The sequence below is a fragment of the Canariomyces notabilis genome (assembly GCF_033297395.1).
Source record: "Canariomyces notabilis strain CBS 508.74 unplaced genomic scaffold N656scaffold_30, whole genome shotgun sequence".
Taxonomy (NCBI): Eukaryota; Fungi; Ascomycota; class Sordariomycetes; order Sordariales; family Chaetomiaceae; genus Canariomyces; species Canariomyces notabilis.
Window position 1 is genome coordinate 179597 of NW_027041852.1, and position 18109 is coordinate 197705.

Here is an 18109-nt window from a genome sequence, read left to right on the forward strand (position 1 = left end):
TCGCCTTGCAAGGAAGTACTAGTATAGAGTGATAATTTAGTCGAATCCAGTTGTGCGCTGTACGCGAAGTAATAAAGTTGCCCCGACGTGGGCCTAGTGAAAATTTTTGGGTGGTTTTGGGTTTTAGGACACTTCTGCGAAACGAGCGCCGTACCCACCCAAAGGAACAGAGCCAACCAACGCCGATTTGACAGCTCCTTAACACTGCCTGATGCATTAGGTTGTGCTGGACATCGCAATTTCGTCCTTCTGTCGTCACCTTTGCGAACCACACCTTTTTGCACCATTTCCCACCCACTCACGGCTTCGTTTGCAGTCTCGCATAGGTACATACGGATACCCGAAACTCCACCGATTTAAATATACATTAACGTTGAACCAGTTATAGTCGCATCTTTGATCTGATTCTGAGCTCCGCCTGCAAGTGCTTTTCCTTAGCCTGCACGTGGACCCGCCCCCGTTTAAGGACCCTAGATCCACTCTCCGTGCCGTCTTCTCAACCTGCGTTGGCTTGACAGCTTTTCCATACCCACCCTGCCACACAGATCGACCCTTTCGCATCCCCCTAGACGGCAGGCCGGTTTGAGCCGTGCTTTCCGCAGCACACACGCGGACGCCTACCCTACCCTGCGACAACGGCCTCATCCTCCTTCTTTGTCGCGCATGGCTGCATAGTTAGAAAAGTTCTTGGTCCCTTCGAGCCCGACGCTTGGAAAACGGCTCCAGAGAGGATTTCTTGGATTTGGATCTAGCTTGGGTATAATGTCTGTTGGGAATTAACGCTTGGGTTGTCGGCGTATCTTCTAATACACTCACGATGAACGGTGTTGCGACTAGGAGAGGGGGTTCAGCAGGAGCAGCAGTAGGACGAGGAGATGGCTTTCCCACGCCAGAGAGGCCGCTGTTTGCAGCCGGGCAGCCGCCCCTTGGGACACCGACAGGGAAGGCGCTGGTGGAGGGCTATCGGAAAGACATACTGAGCGGTTTCGAGAAGGACAAGCCACGATATAATCCCGTACGCATTCTTGCCCTTGGGTAGCTGCTTGAGGAGAGATCTGTCTAACATGGGTTCTTGCTCCGCAGCTGAACGCAAACCACCCCCAAAGCTCTGCCCTCGTGGATCTCAGGGATCCCATCCAGGTGCACCTGCTGACAGAAACCGCCCTTTTCGATAGCAAAACCTTCGAAATACTGTCACAAGAGGAGGTGGATGATCTCAAGAAGCAAGTGCAATCCCTGACGATGCGCATCGAGCAGGCGCGAGCGAACTTGGCGATACAGTCCAAGTACCGCGACGCAGCAGTATCAATGGCCAGACTGTACTCGCCCTCCAAGGCGGAGGGCAAGAGGAGGAGCTTGCTTGGCAACCGAATGAGCGACTCCGCTAAGGAAGCCGAGATGGAGAAGGCAGCCAGCGAACGCCGGTGCGAGGAGCTTGCAATGGAGCTGTTCTCGCTTGAGAAGCGCCTCATGGAACCTCAGAGACGACTTCTGCAACACACGGCCGGCATCTTGCAGATGACACACCACGTCTCTTCAAAGAAATCGGGACAACCCCCGGTTACACCGATGATGAACGGTATTCCCAGCAGCCCGGAGAGCCTCTACACGTACACAAACACCCGCAATAGTATGGAGATCCCCAGCGAGGAACTTGACTATGGCAAAGATGCCTACATGCCCTATGACCAGACGGATCGTGCCGCAGGCCGTCAGCGTAAGAACACAATTGAGATTCCCATGAAATCGCCGATTCGAGAGCAGAATGCTCAGCTTCGAGAGCTCCGTGAAGAGCTGGCGCGAATCAAGGAGGAGAACGAGCGCATATTGGAGGAGAATATACAGCTGAAAACGGCGGAGCAGCAGCTCAAGGAAGATATTGTGAGGGCTTCCGAGGAGAAGTCGAGGATCAAGGATGCTGAGTCGCGCCTCATGGCGATCGAGCAGCAGATGACTGCCGAGACTGAGGGCCTCCGAACACAGAGTGCAGAGCAACTCAGAACTATCTCCGATACCGAGGCACGACTAGAGAGTTTCAACCACAAGCTGCGCAATGTGATTGCGGCATTCAACCCAGCCAAAAATGCCGATCTTAGCGGTCCAAGAACTGCCTCTGGCTCTGGCGAGTCGCTCGCTAGCCAGCTGGAATACATGGCAAGCGGCCTTGCCGCTGCCGAGGACGCCGCTACGCGAGCTGCAACGATTGCATCGTCCCTTGGCCAAGTCGAGGTTCTGACCCGGCAAGTGCAGCTCGCACTCGAGCAGTCGGGCGTCGCCCAACCGCCACCCTCAGAAGGCACGCTTGATGAGCAGCTCGGCTACATTGAAGGCGCCATCACAACCCTTATTGAGGTTTCATCTTCTGTCTCGACTAAGAAGCAAGATATTGAGCAGGTTGACGCCGTCCTCATGGGCCTGTGGGAGATCATTCAGACGGGCGAGGCCGAGATCGAACAGCAGCGAGCAGCGCGGCGGCAGAACCGCGCCTTGGGCGGGGCCGCTAGCGGCGACGACGATGACGATCTCTCCAGCAACGAGCTGGACAGCTACACGAAAGAGCCTTACTCGCTTCAAGCCTTTTCCACTAAAGTCCAGTGGCTCTACGCGCAAGCCACCAGTTTGCGCGAGCAGAAAACTATCCTCCAACGCCAGATCAAGCAACAGCGCGAGCTCAACAACCGCAGTGAATCCGAGAAAGACCGCGAGCTCCAGGCCAAAGAAGAGGAGCTCCAGCGCACACATCTCCTCCTCGACGACAGCGAACGCGCAGCGCGTGAGGCCCAGGCCCAGCTCGAGCGCGTCCTCGGCGACTTGGACACGTTGCAAAAGACCACGGCTGCGAACGAGACGGCATCGGCCTCTTCCGCCAAGGCCGCCCAGGACCAACTCCGCGAACGCGCCGCCCGCATCGCCGCGCTCGAGGCAGACTCCGCCGAGGTCCAGACCCGTCTGGCGGACGTGGAGGCTCAGCTGGCGGAGGCCGCCTCCGCGCAAGCGGCGGCGGACGCCGAGATTGCCGCGCTGCAGTCGCGCCTGGCCGCAGCTGAAGAGGAGGCCGCGAAGCTCCGCGACGAGGAGCTCAAGGCCAAGGACGATGAGATCGACCGCATGAACATGATGGTCATTGAGCTCAAGACGGAGCTGACATTTGCCAAAGCCGAGCTGGACGGCGCATACGGCTCGCGTAAGGAGAGGGCGGCTGAGGCGGCCGCCTTGTCCAAGGCCGGCGAGACGGAGGAGCTCAACGCCCAGATTGCGCGGCTGAAGAGCGAGTTGGAGGGCGCGCTCAAAGACCTCGAGGATATCACCAAGGAGAGCATCGCGGCCGAGAAGGACAGGGTCGCGCTCGAGGGCAGGCTGGATGACTTGCTCAGCGAGAAAGCGGATTTGGAGGGCGAGGTTGCGTCGCTCAGGGACAGGTTCGAGAAGGAGGTGGGCAGGTTACGAGAGGAGCTGGATAAGGAACGGTTGAGGGCCCCTGCCGCCGGTGGTCCCGGGGGCAGGGCCGGCGCGAATATGCTTAGTGAGCAGTTCCGTGCCACGATGAAGGAGGAGAGGAAGAAGTTCCAGGAGGAGATGAGGGTTAGTACCATTTTTCTTTTCCCTGTCGACGAACCCGACGACCCCTATCCCTATACCCATGCAGAAGGAAATGTGGAATGGAAGCTAACGTGTGCTGTAGGAGGAGCAAGCTAAACGGCGCAAGCTGGAGGAAGAGTTGCGCGCTTTGAAGAGGGGCCAGGCCGGGCTGTCGACTCGCAGTGCGTTGAGTCCCAGGTGACGATGGACCCGGTCTGCCTTTTCTGTGGTATATTTTGGATAATGACTCGTGAGTCGGCAAGTTGGATATTTTTGCTTCTTCATATTTGTCCTACCTCTTCTGTTGAATACCTTGTTTGAAAGGAGTTTGGCCTCGGATTTCTGTTCCCACGGGAAGCTTGGTTGGCATTGGAGTTGATGGTCTGGTTCTGCATACCCTGGCCTCCCTCGTTTAATCGGCGACTTGCTTGATATATCGCCTACGCATTTGGGAGGACCAAACTAGATAGATGGATACCTCATTGCATTCACATATAGTTGGTATACAGTTTGGGCTAATGAAAGATCCTTAACTGAGAGAGACTGCTTGCCCGTGCATCGCTTTATTTGGTGATGCTACCTTGATCTAAAACATTCGGTGGATGACAGACAGACCAAAGCCTGTATAAATCAACGGTGAGGAATAGAACCCCCGACCTAGATGATCCTACCCAACCGCCTTAGAAGTACAATATAAACGGGCAAGAAGAGACCGAAATACTAGCCCCCGCCCTCAACACCCCAGCCGAGAGTTTCACAGTCTGTATCCCCAGCAGACAGCTATACCACCTCCTCCACGTTCCCTCAGGTAATCTTGGTTTAGCCGTTACCAACGAGAGCAGCAGAAAAAGTGGAATAAGAGACTACCCCCACAGCGGCGCGGTGACCTCAACGGCCCTCTCGACGACGGCACGCACTCGGTCGGCAAAGACCTTGTTCTTGCTCTCGACCTCGAGTTGCTCGAGCCACACGCTCGCCTCCATCTTGTCCACCTTGATAAACACTCCCGGGACGGGGATGCCCAGCCTGTGGAGTCTGGCCAGCTCGGCCTCGCGCCGCCGCCGCTCCTGCGCTTCTTCTTCTTCCGCCGCCGAGGAGGGGCCCTGTTCATCGTCGTCATCGGACACGTCCATCGCCGCGCCGCCGTCGTCGTCTCCTGTTCCTCCTGCCCCGGGGCTTCCGTCCTTTACATGTTGTTGTTGTTGTTGTTTGGCTGATGGCGGCGAGTGGGGAGGAGTGAGAGGCGGCAGCTTGGGCTCGGCGATGGGCGAAACGTTGTCGGCGCCGAACTGTGCCTCGAGGAACATCATTAGCCGTTCGAGGCGTTCTTCTGGGGAGACGTTGGCGTGGAGGTTGCGGTGGGGGAGGGTTAGCATGTTGTCGTGATCCTGGTACGAGTGGGAATGGGCGTGTTTGCTTGCAGAGCCTGGGTTTGTGGTGAAGGTTCATGTTAGCGCTTTGTCCAGAGCGGGATGGATATAAGGACAACAAGGGAAAGGCTTACGCTTTACTGCGGCCGGGCTGCTCTCTATCCCTAGCAGCACGGCCATCACGGCGTCGGCGATTCCGTCGTTGAGCATGTTGCCCTCCCACTCGAGCTCCACTTCGCCATTGCTCCGGTACCGAACCGTGACGCAGCCCATGACGAGGTATGCCGCGACGACTTCGTCAAATGGGAGTTCCTCGTCTGCGTCTTCCTCCATCTTGCCGTTGGCAACGCTGTCGCCGTTCGAACCGTTCTGGTGGCGCATCTTGGTCTCGGGCAGCTCCTCGATGCTGCCAAACGTGCCCTCGAGACCCCACTTGATCAAATCAATGCCCGCGGCGCTGAGTTTGAGCCGTTGCTTGCAGGCGATGGTCGTCGTCGTGAGGCCGGCATATTCACGAAGGTCCTCGGGCGCCATCAGCGACATTTTGAAGTCGTTTTGGACCAAAACACCGGTGATGAGCTGCGGCTCCTGGGTAGAATTGCCATCCTTGGGCATCTTCATGGGCTGCGGTATTGACGCTAGCTTGCCAACTACCTTGGCCGTCTTGTCCGTCTTGAATGGGATGCGCAATTCTTCGCAGTTTTTGGGACTAAAGACCTTGACCTTCTCCGTTTTGTGCGCATTCAGGGATAAAAGCTTGGACTTCAGACGCATCATGTTGTGGACCTCACCGTGAACGAGAATCTGCCGCCAATGTTAGCCGCTCTAATGTCGTAAGGGGCGAGAGCGCCGAAGCACTTACTACCACAGGAGCGCCGACCTCCTCGATAAATTCCCTGTTCTCGGTGCCATCAACGTGCGCGGCAAATGAGAACTCCTGAACGGTGCAGCGACGAGGAATCATCACCTTCTCGGCGTCGGCCCCAGGCGCTCGCCTCCCTCCCGCGGCACTTCTAGTCATGACTGCCTGAATCTGTTCGGGCTCCTGCATGATTTGTTTGGCCATGGTCCCTTCGACACTGTAGCCGGTGATGATGACGCCGTTCTTTTCGCTCGGCGCCCACCGCTCGAGAAGCTCTCGGCTCACGCCGTTTTGAAGCATACCTGGACTGGCAAGCATCACGCAACCCCCAACGTCCTCAAAGCGGTCGATGCTCTTGAGAGAGCGGATGAATTTGAAGTCCCAGGGTCCGCCCTTCCCAGCGCTATCCCCTGACGCTTCAGCCTCAGCCATGCGCTCCCGGAACAGCCGCTTGATGTTATCGTTCATTGCGCCAACGTAGGTTTGGTAAACCAACATGCACTTCCGCGCCAAGTTACTGGCGTAGTAAATGGGGAACTTTTGGTACTCTTTGTGCTTGGCCCAGTACTCGTCGAGGATAAGCAGCAGCTCCTGTGCGCGACCTAGGGCAAAGACGGGCATGAGAACTCGGCCACCCCGGTTAAGAATGCCGGTAATCGACTTCATCAGGGCTTGTTCCCTCTCCAGACGCGGGACATGGGACGCGATACCGTACGTTGACTCGGTGATAAGGACATCAATCTTGACGCCCTTGGGAACCTCGGCTGACACCAGATGGCGGTCCTGTTCCCGCGAATAGTCGCCGGTGAAGAAGATATTGAGGCCGGCGATCTCGATCAGGAACATGGCGGCGCCGAGGACATGGCCGGCAGGGTAGGGCGTGATCCGTATGGACGATATGGTGTGTGTTGTGTGGTAGTCGATTGCCTCAATCTGGGGAAATGTGTTGAGATGATCCTGCTCTGTGTATACAAGCTGTGTGGTCGGGTTTGACGAAGTATTGCCAACCCGAACACTGTCTTGGATCAGCCACTTGTAGATGGCCTTGGTAGGGTGTGTCATGAACACGCGACCGCGAAAGTTTGTCTTGGCCAGGACATATGGGAGTGACGCGGCATGGTCGATATGAAAACTAGCCCAAGTCAGTCAGGAAGTACTCCGGGAGGCAGGGAACGAGGACAGGTGCGGTCTCCCGGGCTGTGCCTTCACCGGGGGGCATGCAGAGTCGGGCAGGCTGGGAGCAGCGATGGGCAACGGCGATGGGCAACGGCGACAAGATATTGTATTTGATATCTGAATACATATGACGATGGTGGATGGTACATGTGTTGTGAAGCTGAAGCGGCCATAGAAGCCGCGACGCAGCTGTGGCAGCCGGGAGCAATGCCGCAGTCCCCGATGACACTCAATGCCACGGCGACCCATTGCATTGCGAGTTCGCCTCTACTCATGAATGATCGTGCCTGCCCCAAGCCCAAACGCCGCGAAAACTAGTGCAGAGACACAACCAAGATGCCGCTCGGAAGCAAACTTACTGGCTGATGAGAAGCACATCTACTGTGCTAAGGTCAAAGTCGTCGAAAAAAGGTAGTGCTGCAAGACCGTCATAGGCCGGATGCTGGCCGGCATCAAGCTGCGAATCAGGGGACATGCCGTCAGTGACAACCGAGCAAGCAAACAAAAGTTACGGAACGGCGACAACAAACCATGACTGTCTTTCCCTTGTACTGGATGATGTGGCATGAGCGGCCAACCTCGTTGCCGCCGCCAAGGCAGAGAAACATGAGTTCGTCTGCCGGGTCAACAGGCTCCTCGGGCGCAGACGCCATCGCGGCCGCCTTCCGCTTGGAGGCCATGTTGTATGGTATTGGTGGCCAACTCGTGGGCCTTGCCTTGAACTCTGCTCGGCAGTTTTGAAAGAGAGTTCAAGGTGCGCTGAGTCGCCGCAAAATATCTATAGCAGAGCGTTATGCACCCCTGGAAATATATCGATTGCGTAGTCGGCTATTTGCGAACTGCCAGTGTCAAAACGCAGTGGAGAGTCGATGTTGGACCACGATCCTTTGATGGAATTCCTGTCAGTCCAAAGAGTTGAAGGTTCAGCCTTCCTTAGCAGCGACTCGGAGTCTCGGACTGGGCTGTATGCACGGACCATCTTTTACTTCCAGGAATCGTACTGTACGGTACACTGTACTTTATTTATTACGTGACCATCATGGCAACATCCTCTTGCTCAGCGGCATGTAGAAAATGGGTCGAGATGCACTCTCCACGAGTCTCGTCAATCGTTCCAAGGGGACATGTTGTTTTCAGTAGGTCATACAGATCACGTCTCCTAATTTCGGGGTACACCTGCGAGCAAATCTGCAGTTGAGCAGGAAGGAGGCCAATGATTATGATCATTCCAATCTTTTGCAGCTTTGAACTTCAGCTCGGTAGCAGGGATCGATGGAGGCGCCCTGATGAGGGAAAGGAACATTCAATTTAGTATCGTCGTAATCATCAACCTCGGGTTGTGCTCAGAGAAGTACAATTTGACTCTGGAAACGGTTCTGGAGAGCATTCAGCTGACGCAGAGGTCGGGTGCATTTCAACGCCTTGCCTCATATACGACCTTGTGAGCCATGAGACTTCTCTGTCCGGAAGACCTTCGTGGATACCGTCCGCGCCCGCTTCATATGGTCTCGACGCACTAGTCCGAGCTTACTGGCATGAAGGGCATCGTGGGCTAGCAACTTCGGCACTGATCTTGAAGCCGTGACAAGATCGTCCGGATGGTGCTCATGAAGGGTGCCGACATGGACATTAGAAGGTTGAGTTGAGATGCTTCATGCCAAAAGCAGCCCCGAAGATATGCAGGGTTGATCATAGAGTCGCTGCTTTCGAGTATGCACATGTAACCGAAGGAATACGGGGAGTCTAGTGGAAGAGCGTGGGCATCGAGATCTGAACCTTGGGGGGGGGAGGGGTGCGGGGGGGGGGTTTTATACTGGCGCGAAGCAGTCAGGCGGCTAAGGCCGGGTTGGACTTTCCTCCGTTTGTGGGCATTCAGGTTGGAAGACAGCAAGAGCGCGGGAGAAGCAACATATCGATCAGTGTAGAGGGCAAGCCAGCCACCATCCAATCCTCGAAGACCAGAACTGTCGTTTTATGTTGTATCGTATAAGATGGCAGGCAGTTGCTCACTTTGACCGCCAAGAAGTCTAACTTAGTAAAAGTTACGTTACCCGTTTTAGCACGTGACCTGGCAGACCGCGACAGACTCGTCGGGCAAGCGGCGTCGCCTGATTTTGAACTCCAACTCGAGCGTTGAGAATCGAATATAGAAAGCGCAACGCCATCAACCTCTGTGCCTGTGACTGTGACCGCGCTGGCATAGTTTAGCGAGACTGCGGATAGCCAAAGCCGAAAATTGAGGAAGGAGCGAGCGATTTGCACTTGCGACTAGAGAAGGAAGGAACGGCGCCGGATGGGCAACGAAACCTGAGAAAGGGCGCGTTTTGGCCGGAAACGCAGGCGCGCCTGCCTGGGTCTGAAAAGATCGATTCTTTCCGGTCACTCGAAGGTTTTTACTCTTCTTCGTGACCATCCGGCTTCCTCGTGCCCTTTTTCCCCAATCCAACTTTTTTCTCTTCTGCAATCAAGCAAGCTTGATACCATCATCCGCATCGAGCGATCAACGACTTCCCCTTCTCTCCGCGACTTTGCTCTATCGACTTGATTTCCTGGAAACAGCGAGTGACCGCATCGCATCGCACGTTTCTCATATGGCTCAACCTCAATCGCAGGCACCGCCGGTGCCTGCGCAAATGCCGCAATCGCCGCACATGTCACAGATGTCCCAGATGGCTCAGCGTCCACAATACCCACAGCAACACTCGCCCTCACCCGCAGCCACCCCTCAACCCGGATTTGCGATGCCTTCGAATAAACGACCGCGCACTTCCACTACCTCTCCACCCCCACCTGCTTCGCAGTATTCCTACCCGGCAAATTCGCAGATGGCAGTTCCCTCACCGAGCACTGTCGGCTCGCCGAGTTATCCAAACCTCACAATTCCCAACACAGCTCAACAGTCATTCGCAGCCCCGTATACTAACGGCAACTCTGCGCAATCTCCCGCGCCCACACCTGCTCTTACTCTGCCGGACACGCGACAGTCTTACCCCCAGACTCCCGCGACCCCGGCTGCACCCGCAACTCCCAGTCAGCCCCAGTACACGTCGGCCACAATGGCACCCATCGCTCCTCCGCCGCCTCCTCCTACACCTGGCGCCATGCTTCCTCCGTCAAAACCAGTCGAGCGGCCGGTGAGAGAATCCGGTCTTAAAGATTACGAGGACGCGTTGGCCGGTACCGGCATCGACATCCGCGACGAGGAGCAGTTTCTGGCCGACTATTACAGCGGCACATTTCTACAAGAAGCAAAGACTGGCCTTCCGGCAAACCCCCCCGGAAGCCGGGGTTCGTTTTATGGCGCTGGCTTCGCGAACCAGCCCGGCGAGTCTGTTGGCGATTTGAGCCAGGAGACGTACGAAGCCGAAGTCGCAGAAAGAGCCTTCGATGAAGCAGCTCATAGATTGGCTGCGATGCGCAGCAACGAAATTAGAGACGCCTTTCTGATAATCCCTAACCTGCACCACCGGGCAGAGATGATTGCGAAAGAGCACGGGATTGGGCTCAACCTCGAGTACAGAAACTCGGCAGCCACCATGGGCAAGATGCGAACTCCGCAAGACTTTCCCCCACCTACAGTCACCGTGAGCACCAAGACCGGTCCTGACGGCGCCTTGGTGGCGACAACCGGCTCGTTCATTCCGCACGACGCATATCTAGTAGATCAGTTGGCACTCATCTCCGTCGCCACCAAACATCGGCTCAGACAGTTGATTGAGGACGCCGACCGCCTGGCCACCCACCGCCAGACAACTTCCCACGGGGAGATACCAGCGGAATGGGCTGATGTCGCAGCACCTCTGAAAACAGGTCTGGATTCGCTTCCAGTCGAGTCAGAGAGCGCTGCAAACCCCAACCCACTTAAGCGTACGATCTCTGTACCCCCATTTCGCCCCTGCTGTTATTAACTCGTGGTTCTCAGGTTCGTTTGACTCTTTCTCGGAAGACACATCCAAGCCTGCTCGCGGCAAGCCCGGCCTCAGGAATTTGATGGAAGCTGTCCGCGACACAGGCAGAGTTGAACGTGATGTGGAGGAGGCGCGGCTCCAGAAGCGCCAGAAGCGACACAACCCGGAATCGGCCGCCCAGGGCGGATCACGTGCTGGATCAGCCGCGCCCGGCACGCCAGGTGCTGGAGCAGCAGCCGAGAACGATACTACCACAACAGCGGCAACCGCGGCCAAAGCGCCCTCAAAGAAGGAGCTGAAAAAGGGTGCGGCGGCCGCCAGACTGGCAGAGGCTTCGAGCACTGCCAGCGCTAACCAGACTCTGAACACCCTCATGGGCGGGTTTGGCAAAAAGAGAAAGAAGGAGTATGCCTGGTTGCAGACGCCTGGCAGCGGAACCAGTACCCCGCGAGCCGGGTTGAGTGCCACTGACTCCGCAGCATCGGGGGCGGCAGGCGGTGGCAGCGAGAAATTACCCGAGAAGACGACACTCACGGCAGATCCGAGATATCCCAGGTTAGGAACCTGGCGCGAGGATAAGGAAAAGGGCAGGAATATCCAGATAAGAGACTGGGTGGCTGCTCTGGAGGATGATCGCCTTGAGGTGCGAGCGCTGCAAGAGACTTATATGAAGTTGGACTCCTCCGCCCCTAAGTGATATTAAATGGTAGGGGAAGAAAGGAGGCTATGCGAGGACTGCCTCGTGTTATCAGGGACAAGAATCCCAATTAAACAGGTTCATGGACGGAATGGGAAAAAAAGGAAATGGAAAAAGACAAGGTCATCTGGGTTTTCTATCGAGGTTCGAGGATTGGGCGAGATACATCACACTTGGAGCACCACCACACTTGGAAGCTCATTACATTTGGAGGGCCATCGAGATGGTTATGGCCTCCTGGATTCTACACAGCCCCCTTGTTCCTCCCGTCCTCTGCTATTATAATCATCACTTTTTTGACATTAGCTAGCCTGGCGTTCTGACACTGGGTTTCGGACCAAGGTTGATTTCGGCTGGCGAACTGGCTGGACGGGTGGGCAGGCGGCTAGGCATCAGGCATTCGGGAGACTTACATTTATTAGTTCGGCACACTGCTCTGCTTTCGCCCGATGTTTTTAGCAGTCGGAGCGTCTTGACAGATCTTGTTTTTGCAGGCAGAGAATATGAAGTTGAAACGTCCTGAACAGGATTCATTCTTGATGAGATGACACAGATGGTTAGGTATTCGCTTCTTGTGAGAGAGGGAGTTGTGTCTCTCCTCTGGGATGCAAGGTCACGTCACCTTTGGCTTTCACCTCTGTTACTGGTTCTTGCGGGTTTGAAAGGGGATATGGGAATGCATCGTTCTGGCCAAGTTAGCTGCTGTAGGAGGGGGAAGGTGAGAATGGAAATCCTTATGGTTGGCAACAGGATTGAGGTGTTGGCGAACTGGTTTCTATGGTGTCTGAAGCGTCGCATCATGGCAGGAAAATAGGACCCTTGACTGCGGTGATGCTTACCGTTACACTTTCTATGCCAGGGACAGATCGACTCGGTACTTGGAAAAAAAAGATTGAAAACAGGGCAGGCCATTATTCTCAGTCCAGTTTGGCGTATGTAGTATGATTTGTTGACGCTGAAAATCAACTCGTGCATCAGAAAGGCGTCAGTGGTTTAGTGGTAAAATCCATCGTTGCCATCGATGGGCCCCGCGTTCGATTCGCGGCTGACGCAATGTTTTTACTTTCCCCTTTTTGGTTCGCTGTCTGTCTCTTTTGATTCTTTTTTGAAGTACATAACTACCCGCTACAAGTAGCGTTTTGATTACTTGATGTGTGCCTAGTCACTTTCACTATTTTGATACGTTGCGCAACAGGTTGCCAGCTCTTCTACCTCTATAGACGCTGACTGTCTTCTCCGTTTGTTGATGCAAGCCACAGAACTTTCTGTTTGCTGGTGTCCACATACGGAGTTTGTAGACTAGTTGGTGGCAGTAGGCTCTGGGATACCGGGTACAGATACCGCATTGATGTATCTCCGATGAGGGTTAGAAGAGAATTGTAACCGTCGTTGACTGAATACCTTGGGATGTACAGAGTCTGTATTGTACATACAATACTTGTACCCCTTGTTGAGTTGCATTTTCCAAATGTCACTTCGGCTCAGACGTATTTCATCCTTCCATTCACCGAGCTGCGCTCCTTGAGACCCGAGACCTAGGACTTGGGCCTTGTATCAAGGATTCAGAGAATTATTTGGGTTGCTGGGAAGCTATCAGCATCAAGGTTTCTTTCACAAGACATGAAGCTACGAATTGGAATTACCTTGCTCTCGCCAGCCTTCGTGAGAGCACTCTCTGAGCGAGTTCCTGGCTATCTAATTCCCTCCGGCAGAGCCAGCTTGGAGCCCACCTTGCCATGCTTCCTAACTAATTAGTAATTAAGAGCTAACTACGGATACTCCGTACGACTACGAAGTTATGTTACAGGGGAATCACTCTTCACAAGTTGTGTTGTTTGCTCCACGCTCAGGCGTTGTCCTGGTCAAAGCTCCTCACCGGTGCAGGATTTTCACGATTTTCACGATTTCCACCAGGATGGGAAAAGGACTCCGGAGGCTTGCTGGTCGAGAAGGATTCCATGGATCTGGGCTGTCCAGGGGAACCACCCAACCAGTCGGTCGCGTTCCCGGGGTGGCATGGTTCGCTCCATGAATCGTCCGAGCGCACGTCGAGAAAAATTCCGCCAGCCAGCCTCGTTTCCTGACTTTCCTCTGATTGCCGAAGCGTTTTTTGTCTGTCGGCGGCATTACCGTCTTTGTTGGTTCGGGAAGGAGGATTCGCTCGGCACGATCCCGTTGTTGATACGTAGCTGTATCTCTAACAGTTACAAGTAAGTTGACGCTAGAGATTTATTAGCAGGCCGCCTTGTCTTGTTCCGTCCATCTCCTTTAAACCCTTCTGGTTTATTAGCCAGGATATTATTCATGGAAATGGTCCAAACGGGACGAGAACAGTGCATGTCTAAGTACCCTGCCGCCCAAAGCGGCACGTGTGTGATTTGACGGTGACGAGCGACGAGAATCCCGAGTATTCGGGCCTTCGGGTTAGCGAAAGCGCACAGGGGACGCCAAGAGCCGTGAGCCGTGAGCCGTAAGCCGGCGCAGCCCAGAGCGTTGCCCTGCTCCCAGCTCCTGGTCTGCCGGCGAGCGTTACGTAGTTAACAGGTAACTACAGTACCTATCCATCACTGCTTAAGATGTCACTCCGTAAGCAAACAGAAAACCCGGAGACCTCGGCCAACGAAAGGGACAGAACCGAGTGGTTGGGGAAAATGGAAAGGAGAAAAGAAAAAAATTTTTTTCTCTGTCTCGACGTTGGCAACAAACGCACAGAGGGCATACCGGAATGTGTGGATTTGCTGCAAGAGCGGAAAGCTTCCCCGGTCCCACGAGGCGCCGCCGTTTGGAAATTGGAAGTTTGGGACCCAAGGCAAATGTTGGATGCAACGTCAGGGGTTAGCTGCCCGGGTCGGGAAATGTGCCTGAATGTGTGCATACTTCGTACAGTACGAAGGTATCCTAGTGTAGTATACACTACACGTGTACTGTACAGATAACAAACAGTCACAAAATCCAGCAGCTACCTACTGTGTACTAGTAGGTAGTGGACGTGAAGCATGTTGACCGGTTTGGTGCTCGGATCTTTTTTGAATGATAGTGTGGGTTTCGGTGCCTGGCAACAATCTGATGAAGATGTTGGGCCGAACGGGGCTGCGCTGCATGGTGGACACCCAGGGCCTGCCCAGTCGCGTGTCAGCAGGGATCTGTCCTTCCACACAGCTTCTAGAAACGTTCAGTGCAGTGTACGGAGTACCTCCGCACGTACCGTACATGTACCTTAATGCACTCATGCATGTAACGTTCAAACTTCCAGCGGTTGCCTCTTTGGCAACCTACCCAAGGGACATCGGTACACTAACATACTCCGTACATACGCAAGTTCCTATCACGGCGCAGCAGCAGGTGCGCTGCCTCACCGATTACGCCGTAGCCGTCTTATCGCATTGAATGAAGCCGTCGGATGCGCAACACCGTTCGGAGAATGATCTCTACGAGGGTAGAGATATGTGTAATTAGTGTCTGAGTGCCTTTTCTTTTGTGTTGTATTTTGCCTTCAATTGTAAGTGTCTGAGTACAAAGTACTATACCCAATCGGTTAATTACAGTACACACTGTCCTCCGTATGTGTAATGTCATTTACGGTGCGCTGCTAAAACGGGCCCTTGCTGAAATGAGACGAGTTTCACCGCGGTCGCGGCAAGGTCTGCTGGGCTTTCCGGAAATTTGGATCTGAGTGCGGAGGGTCTCGCTCAGCAAACTCTTCCTTGACGTAAGCAGGGGTCCGTCTTTAACAATCGGACACTCCGTTTTGGTCAAATCAGGTGAGCAAACGTCCCGCACAGCGATACTCACGGCCGGTTGGCTGGACCAAGCAGAAAACGACAGTTTGTTTGATGGTTGACAATGGCCCTCTGTTTGGCCCAAGTATTGCTGGTTCAGTACAATACGCTAGGTACCTCTCTGTTCTCCGTACTCCGTACACTTCGCTCTAAACATGCGACCCTAGTGTGGCAGATCTTGATCTAGGTGACTGGGGCAGGGAAATCGACCATTAGATCATAGTCGAACCGTACAAAGCCCCTTTCGCGGTGATAGTGATGGGCAGCGATTTTTTCATCACTGCCATGTGTCCTGCCAACAAAAGCTCGTGTTTTCCATCAAGCTCAGTGTCAGGGGTTCCCCTAACGTTGATAATTTCATATATCTATCACTGTCCAACCACTGCAGTCGTCACATGATAGGTTCTCGATGCATCACCTACCAGGGAAAGGGCACACTGATTTGCGAGATCTCCCAGTGGCTGGTTGAGGATCAAAACCGTCAAATACCGCATATACTCACTCGATAGGAGGAAACGCTAGAATCGGCGCTACTGCAGCCAGGCCTCCAACCATTGAACGACAGCCAACCAAAGTACGCCTCAACCCACTTTTAATCGCCGTTGTCGAATGAGACTGAGAGAGGATCTGAGAGCCGGCGAGAGCTTGTCAGAGCAGTCACACAGAAATCCAGATGTCGCTAGCTGGAACAGGTTAGCGTTTCCTCCTATCGAGTGAGTATTAGCGGTAGAAGCATTCCCTGAAGCGCTTGGGCTGGATTACAGTACGATATAATGTAGGTCCCACTTCAATACACGGCCCGCGGCCCGCCGCACCTCGGACCCCAAACCATAGTGTTCGACTGCGGAATCTCCTGCGCCTTCGGAATAAGAGGTAGACTATGTCAAAGGAGAAACCACACATTATCGTTTCCCTTTTGCTACGCATTGTATTTGGATTTAGTTTAACCCTAATCTTCATCTCTGGGCTTCGGTATCCAAGCTGTGGCTGAAGTATACCGAGTATCCGTACGAATGTATCGTAAATTACACTAATGCAGGTACAATACCTGAGTACTCCGTACAGTACCGTTGAATGCCTGGGGCTCGTGTTCCGCTCTGCCGGCGACGTCAGCTCAGCTCCGCCTGCCGTAGTCACATACAATGCTACTACGTCCGTATCTACCGTGATATATCAACACCTTTCTCTCAGTCTATACGGAGTAATTGCCTGCCGCTGCACAGAGTAGGATAGGAGGCATCCGAGATTCTGTCCATATCGTCTAGATAACGTTTGGGATCACAGCAAAGCGGGGGACATTGGGGGAATGGGGGCTAACACCGCGCCCACCCACCACAGAGGCTTAGGATCGTTCTGTCCCTGACAACTTGACGAGATAACAGTGATATTTGGGTAACGATGCCTTAGGGTTCTCTTCGATACCGGCAGGAGCCCTGTTTTCTCCAAGCTACGTTAGTGAATGTATCAATGTATCGTTACAGATCTACACTTGTCTTGTACCCTGGTCTTGGCGCCAGATGACGGTTCCATTTGTCAGTTTCTCGTTTTGTCAGGAAACGGTCCCATCCCACGGTTGATTGACGTAACAAAGGGATACGTACGTGATGTTAAAGCCTCGCGCCAAGTCTCGTGGACCTGCCTTTAACTCTCCCCTCGCCGCACGATTGCTGGCCGATGGCCCCAGGACACGTGTGAGCCTGCTTGGGCTGCAGCGTACACTAACTACACCAAGCGGGCTGTTGCGGCACGACTGAGGCACATTTACATGTAACCCCCTCATGTACTCATTGATTGGTTCTCTCTGGTAGAAACTGGCTTCGAGGCGGTCCAAAAGCCTCAAATTCGTCGTGGGCGTGGAAGACCAGCCTGCTGTGGCATCGTCTGACTCCAAGATGCCGCAGTGTCTGCTCGCTAGGCAAGGAGCAGGGAGCATCAGAAGATAGAGTATACTGCACGTCGTATGTACCAGCTTTGTGAGGCATCCTCTGCTCCATTCACGCTGGTTCATTCTGCGCTTGGATGGTAAGGAAGGCTTTGCCAGTCCAATGGCCGTTTCCTCTGGTCTAATAAAGCCCCGTGATGTCAGCTCTCGGTGAGGTATCGGAGAAGAAGAGAGGTGCGTTACAATCCAGCACATGCATCAAACGAGTCCGTAGCTGCCTTCGAGTATCATCGCACAGCAGCAACTAGACTGTTTCTACATGCCTTTCCCCGGACTGGAGGAGTGGTCAGTGCAGAAGTTCCGACGGCTGGCAACACACGTGCTGCCCCGGTACATCCAGGCCAACACATTGACACGGGCTAGTGTAGATTCGTCACGATCTGGTGTTCGGCTCAGAGCCTAATCCGGCACTGTGGGTGAGAGCAAGTTGACTCTTAGCATTCACCGGTTTCATGAGCTTGTGGGGAAACCTTTTTCGGCCCTCGGGCGTTAAGACCGTGAGTCTGAGGTGAGATTGGCATGCTTCTAGAAAAGTTCGGGTGCATGATCAGGGGCGCTGTAACTTTATCAGTTTACACTAGTGGTGGAGTGGCGGGAGGAAACGGCGTGAGGGACTCGGAGCAAGTTCCGCCTTGCCTTGGCAACCTTGCCTCGGAGCGCTAGTTAACGAGAAACATTTGTAGGTTTTGTTGATAAAGTGAGCATAGCTGCCGTCGTCGTTCCAGGTTGTTTCCCCATATCGCTGGTTTGGCGGTTTCGTTGTTCAATAACAGTAAAGAAGGGTCGCTGTTCTAGG

At 54.2% G+C, this 18109-nt stretch overlaps 4 protein-coding genes and 1 non-coding gene across 5 annotated transcripts; 3 read left to right on the forward strand and 2 right to left on the reverse strand.

The window, feature by feature from the left end:
• Positions 1-817: 817 nt before the first annotated feature.
• N656DRAFT_848412 (uncharacterized protein) lies at positions 818-4119 on the forward strand (the record flags this gene model as incomplete). The annotated part of the gene is made up of 3 exons (XM_064819302.1): positions 818-1015; positions 1084-3582; positions 3683-4119. The coding sequence occupies 3 exons, from the start codon at positions 818-820 to the stop codon at positions 3779-3781; spliced, it is 2796 nt and encodes a 931-aa protein (XP_064666245.1). The 3' UTR covers positions 3782-4119.
• N656DRAFT_783899 (uncharacterized protein) lies at positions 4113-7547 on the reverse strand. The gene is made up of 5 exons (XM_064816053.1): positions 7518-7547; positions 7347-7444; positions 5812-6943; positions 5084-5753; positions 4113-5005 (listed from the first exon to the last, which is right to left on the reverse strand). Exons 1-5 carry the CDS (start codon positions 7518-7520, stop codon positions 4443-4445), a joined length of 2466 nt encoding a protein of 821 aa, XP_064666246.1. The 5' UTR covers positions 7521-7547; the 3' UTR covers positions 4113-4442.
• A 2031-nt stretch (positions 7548-9578) lies between these two features.
• On the forward strand, positions 9579-11592 carry N656DRAFT_801608 (uncharacterized protein; the record flags this gene model as incomplete). Its single annotated transcript, XM_064818140.1, has 2 exons — positions 9579-10854; positions 10910-11592. The coding sequence occupies 2 exons, from the start codon at positions 9579-9581 to the stop codon at positions 11590-11592; spliced, it is 1959 nt and encodes a 652-aa protein (XP_064666247.1).
• A 982-nt stretch (positions 11593-12574) lies between these two features.
• N656DRAFT_t129 lies at positions 12575-12645 on the forward strand. Its single transcript has one exon. It is a non-coding gene; the product is annotated as a tRNA-Gly (tRNA).
• Positions 12646-16555: 3910 nt separating this feature from the next.
• On the reverse strand, positions 16556-17876 carry N656DRAFT_413899 (uncharacterized protein). Its single transcript, XM_064809581.1, has 2 exons — positions 16973-17876; positions 16556-16804 (listed from the first exon to the last, which is right to left on the reverse strand). The coding sequence occupies exons 1-2, from the start codon at positions 17506-17508 to the stop codon at positions 16714-16716; spliced, it is 627 nt and encodes a 208-aa protein (XP_064666248.1). The 5' UTR covers positions 17509-17876; the 3' UTR covers positions 16556-16713.
• Positions 17877-18109: the final 233 nt, after the last annotated feature.